The 5264-nt window shown below is 35.4% G+C and overlaps 1 protein-coding gene across 1 annotated transcript in view; it reads left to right on the plus strand.

The window, feature by feature from the left end:
- Window positions 1–5264, plus strand: part of MYO16 (myosin XVI) — a 912243-nt gene that overhangs the window by 251890 nt on the left and 655089 nt on the right. Inside the window, exons 7-8 of the mRNA XM_006851537.1 lie at window positions 1822–1897; window positions 3512–3665. Coding sequence (XP_006851600.1) covers window positions 1822–1897; window positions 3512–3665 — 230 coding nt within the window. The remainder of the gene's footprint in view (window positions 1–1821; window positions 1898–3511; window positions 3666–5264) is intronic.

Here is a 5264-nt window from a genome sequence, read left to right on the forward strand (position 1 = left end):
CCCGATCTGCCATCTTGTTTGTTCCTTCAAATGTATTCTTGATGTGATCTCTAAATACAGGTGGAATGTGTTCAAGGTCATATTTTGCCTCTCATCGACTTGTTTAAATTTTCTTCAGCTGTAGCCTGAACTTGCATACGACCAATTGATGTGCAGTCAGTCCCTGGTCTTGTTTTGATGATATTGACCTTTTCCTACTTCTTTTTCCCACAGATGTAGTCCATTTGATTTCTGTGTATTCCATATGGTGAGGTCATGTGTATAATCACATTTTCTATTGCTGAAATATGGCATTTGCAATGAATAAGTCATTGGTTTTGTAAAATTCTATTATGCCATCTCCAGCATCATTTCTATCGTCAGGGTCATCTTTTGCAATTACTGATCCTTCCTCATAGTTTCTAGCCTTTCCATTTCAACACTGGTCATTATCAGTACTTCTTGATTGCATGATTGACCAATTTCAGACTGAAATATTTGGTAGAATTCTTCAATTTCATCATCACTGCCTTTAGTGATTGGTGTGTATATCCGAACAATGTGGTATTAACTGGTCTTCCTTGTAGGCATATGGATATCCTATCATAGACAGCACTGTACTTCAAGACCGATCATGAAATGTTATTTTTGAAGATGAAGATGAAGCCTCACCTTTTTAGTCTGTTTTCCCAGCACTGTAAACCATATGATTGTCTTATTCAAAATGGTGAATACCAGTCTGTTTCAGTTCATTGTTTCAGTTCCATTTCATTTTTGACAACTTCCATTTTTCCTAGATTCATAGTTTGTACATTCCATGTTTTATTAATGGATATTTGCAGTTATTCCTTCTTAGTTTGTGTTTTGTCTTATAAGCAATTGAAGGTCCCTAAAGTTTTACTCCATTGGCATCAGTATTTCAACTCTACTATGAGGAGGCAGCTCTTTCTAGTCATATTTTGAGTGTCTTTCAGCTTGAGGTGCTCATCATCTTACACTGTATCTGACAATGGTTTGCTGCCATTCATAAGATTTTCTTTGTTTAAGCATTTAGAAGCAGTCTGCCCTAACTCCACTGAAATGTCCCTTGGTTTTGCTTCCGACATCACAGCAACACACAAACTAGGTCAGTATGATACACTAACAAATAAGTAGTGGTTCTGACTCATAGCAACCCTGTATTTGATTGTAATCAGCAGCTTATAGGATTGAACCACCAATCTTGTGGCTAGCAGTCCAGTGTTTACCCTGTAGTGCCACACCAGAATTCCAGGAATGTAAGTGGAAACAAAATTTAAAGATATTTAAGAACAGAATTATAACATAGACAACATATATGGCAACCTGTGAAATATAGAAAAAGTACTGCTTTGGAAAATGAGGTAGAGCTGGTAAATCATAAAATAAATGCATATTTATTTAAAAAGATTAATGAGCTTAATGGTCATCTTAAGGAGTTTGAAAAATGTTAATAAAATAAACAAAAGCAGTATAGAAATAAGAGTTTATTTCTTAAGTACAGTTCTCTAACGTAAACCTGAACTATGAAATGAAACTTTTCAAATCCTCTGTGACTGCTTACTCATTTGATAAGTCAGTTTTATTTTGAATGCATTAATCTATGTATTAGCTTAGCAAGTCATTTTTTGAAAGAAACATAAATATCTGTATTTTGTTAAGGAACTGGAAAAGGGATAGTAGGAAACATTTAGTGCAAAACGAATGCCATGGCATTCTACTAAACTACAAGTGTCCCTGAAAAGCAAGCAGTAATTGGTATTATTTACTGATTATTTTGTGTCTTACTCATATTTGCTATTTCAATTCTATTTAATGTTTCAGACAACCCTGGTTAAGCTTCTTTTGATGCATCAGGCAAACCCACACCTTCTGAACTGCAATGAAGAGAAACCTTCTGGTAGGTTATGAGCACCCTGGGATCACTGAGCAGTTACTCTTTTCTTCCAATCACATTGAAGTTCATCCTTAATTATTGTTGCTACAAAACGAAGGTCAGATCATCCTGGGAAGCTATGTAGAAACCCACCAGTTCAAGTACACTTCAGAAAATCATAAGCACAATTTCACTAGAATAGGATGTTTTGTTGTTGTAGAGCCTGTTCTGACTCATAGTGACCCCGCACAGCATTTCTGAGAAGTAGCTGGTGGCTTTGGATTGCCCACTTTCTAGTTAGTAATTCAGTGTTTATCTTAGAGTATCTCCCCAGGACTCCATAGAACAGAATATTGTTGTTGTTGTTAAATACTGTGGAGTTGGTTCTGACTCATAGTGACCCTACACAGGGTTTTCGAGGTGTAAATCTTTACGGGAGCAGAAAGCCTCATCTTTCTCCTGTGGAACAGCTGGTAGTTTCGAACTGCTGACCTTGGGGTTAGCAGCCTGACTCGTAACCACTACACTACCAGAGCTCCTTCAGTTTAGTCATTTTTTTGTTGTTGTTGCATTTTGTTTTTCATTCTTTAAGGACAACAATTTTTTCAAAGGTCACTTATATATTAACATTTATCTTCGTATTATTTAATTATTTTCTTATCATACCAAATACATGCTTGTGTGCTAGGGCATTTAACAACTATAATTGTGTTTCTGAATAGATATTCTTGCTGCAATATATTGTTATTGTTGTTGTTAAGAGCTATCAAGTCTGTTCTAACTCATAGTGACACTGTATAGGGTTTCCAAGGACTAGCTGGTATGTTTGAACTGCTGATTTTGTGGTTCATGCATGGTATTTTCAGTAGCCTCATTTTTATGTGAGAGTTGGACAATGGATAAGGTAGATCGTAAAAAAAATGATGCGTTTGAAGTGTGGGGTTGGAGACGACTTGAAAGTATTATGGAGTGCAGGAAACACCAACAAATTCTGTGCAGGAAGAACTAACAACCAGAAATCTCCTTAGAAGCCAAGATGGCAAGACTCCGTTTCTCCTGCTTTGGAAATATTACCAGTCCCTTGAGAAGGACATCATACTTGATAAAGTGGAGGGTCAGCAAAAGAGAAAAAGATCCCGAAAGAGCTAGATTGGCATAATGACAGCAGCAATGGGCTCATTGTAACAGCTGTCTTAACACTGATGCAGGACCAGATAGTGTGTCATTCTGTTGTGCAGAGGGTGGCTTTGAGTCAGAACCTACTGATAAACTATTGCCATTATTTTGATTCATATGCCCTAAGATGCAGGAAGAGTTTTATTGAGAATAATACAACATTAAGTCATATCAAGCTGAGTTTCTCAGTTATTTTTCATTGTACTTATCCAGCAACAATTACAGTATTTTTTGAATCATTTTTCATTTCTTTTGTAATTAAATGTGTCAGTGATATAAAACAAGATGATCTTTTAAAATGGCAATAATGTGATTTTTATTCCTACAGTAAACGTTTAATACTTTTCAGTTTGCTCTATGCCTTTATGCATATTCGCAATTTAAGCATATCAAATTTATTCAAAGTAGATTGTTTTCTGTGATATCGCTACTCATTTTTTCTGGACATATTGTTTCTTATAGATATTGCTGCATCTGAGTTTATTGAGGAAATGTTGTTAAAAGCTGAAGTTGCCTGGGATGGAAAACTGCAAGGACCATTGTCTGTCCTGACAGAAGCCCAGGAGGAACCGTATGAAGAGATCCTTCATGATCTTCCCACACTTTCTAGTAAGCTGTAAGTATCTTCATGATGGAAAGATCATGTCATAGGCTGATTGAAAAGTTCTTTATCCTTGTCTGCCATCCTTTCTAGTTACCGGCCACTGTACAGTCAATCTTAAGTCCGTCTCTCAACTAAGTAAGTTGGAAAACTGAAGCTGCATAACAACATATTTACCCCAAAATATATTGGCAATGATGAGTTAGTACAATGTTATGAAAAGCCTCTGATTCTGTAAACATTATAATTTCACATGTGTGATAAATTTGGCTGCCCTGAGACTAAAACCAGTATTTCCAACCGTTCTAAGATGTGTGCAGTTTCCAGTGACCATCAACATGACTGAGGTCCCTAAAGTGAGAAATACAAATACATACATTTCTTTTCTCAAGAGTATGAGCTTTTCTCTAAAGTAAAATAGCAAACAAAACAGTTGTCAAACCCCACAAATGATTGCGTGTTGTCTAAACTATCTCCTAAGAGGACAGACAACTTTCCTGTTGCTTGAAAATACAGAATGCTGAGATTCAGCACTGCTTAGATTGAGTCTAACCCGAAGATACAATGTAAGACAGCTAAGAGTGACTAACAATAACTAAAATTCCTATTAATGTTCTATTTATTAAGGACTAAGTCTTCATCTAACACACAAAACAAAAATCATTCTTTCAAAGCTTCTCTTTGCCAGAATATATTTATGAACATAATGTGTATATGTAACATGCATATGCTATGTGTTTGACTTAATTTATGTACTTATTAATTCATTTAAAAGATTTCTTTAAAATCTTGTCTGGATTGTATAACAAAACAGACAACAAACAATCTGCTGGGGTGGGCAGTGAGTATCTAAGAAAGTTTGCAAATAATTTCTTGGAACTAATTTTTAAATATTTTAGATTATTTTAAAAGACTTTGTATGTTCAAACAATTCCTTCATTAATAGCAATTATGTAAAGGAATTGTACATCCAAGATAATATTATTATTTTGAAAAAAAAATAGTGCCTATAAATTATCAATAAAGAGATCAAACATCTGGTAGGTTTTGCAGGACTGTCTGATTTTAATGAGCATTAGAAAGACTATGAAATACATGAACAACTATATAAGGGAATTTCATTGATATATAAATCTCTAACTTAAAAGGCAGCAGGCTCAGAATGATCATAATGCAAATATATAAATATCTGGTATTCCAATATAACACCTCTAAAATAATTCTCTGTGTGTTTACATATCTATCATGTGTCTCTGCATTTTTCTTCAGATGGTCATCTGTGGTTACTGGAAAAGGTTTTTTCCTTATAGCTACAAGATTTCAGTTAGAGTAGTAGGAGATTGGATGCCCTATTTTCAATTACAGATATTGCTTTTCTTAAGTGCCATTGAGTTGTTTTTAACTTATAGCAACCTTGTGTAGGATTTCCAAGGAGTGGCTAATGGGTTTTCAACCACTGACCTTGTGTTTAACAGTCCAGTGCTTATCCTACAGCACCACAATGTTGTTGTTGTTGTTAAGTGCCGTCAAGTCGGTTCCGACTCATAGCGACCCTGTACAGGGTTTCCGAGGGTGTAAATCTTTACGGGAGTAGAAAGCCTCATCTTTCTCCCG

This window comes from Chrysochloris asiatica, unplaced genomic scaffold, assembly GCF_000296735.1.
Source record: "Chrysochloris asiatica unplaced genomic scaffold, ChrAsi1.0 scaffold00029, whole genome shotgun sequence".
NCBI classification, from domain to species: Eukaryota; Metazoa; Chordata; class Mammalia; order Afrosoricida; family Chrysochloridae; genus Chrysochloris; species Chrysochloris asiatica.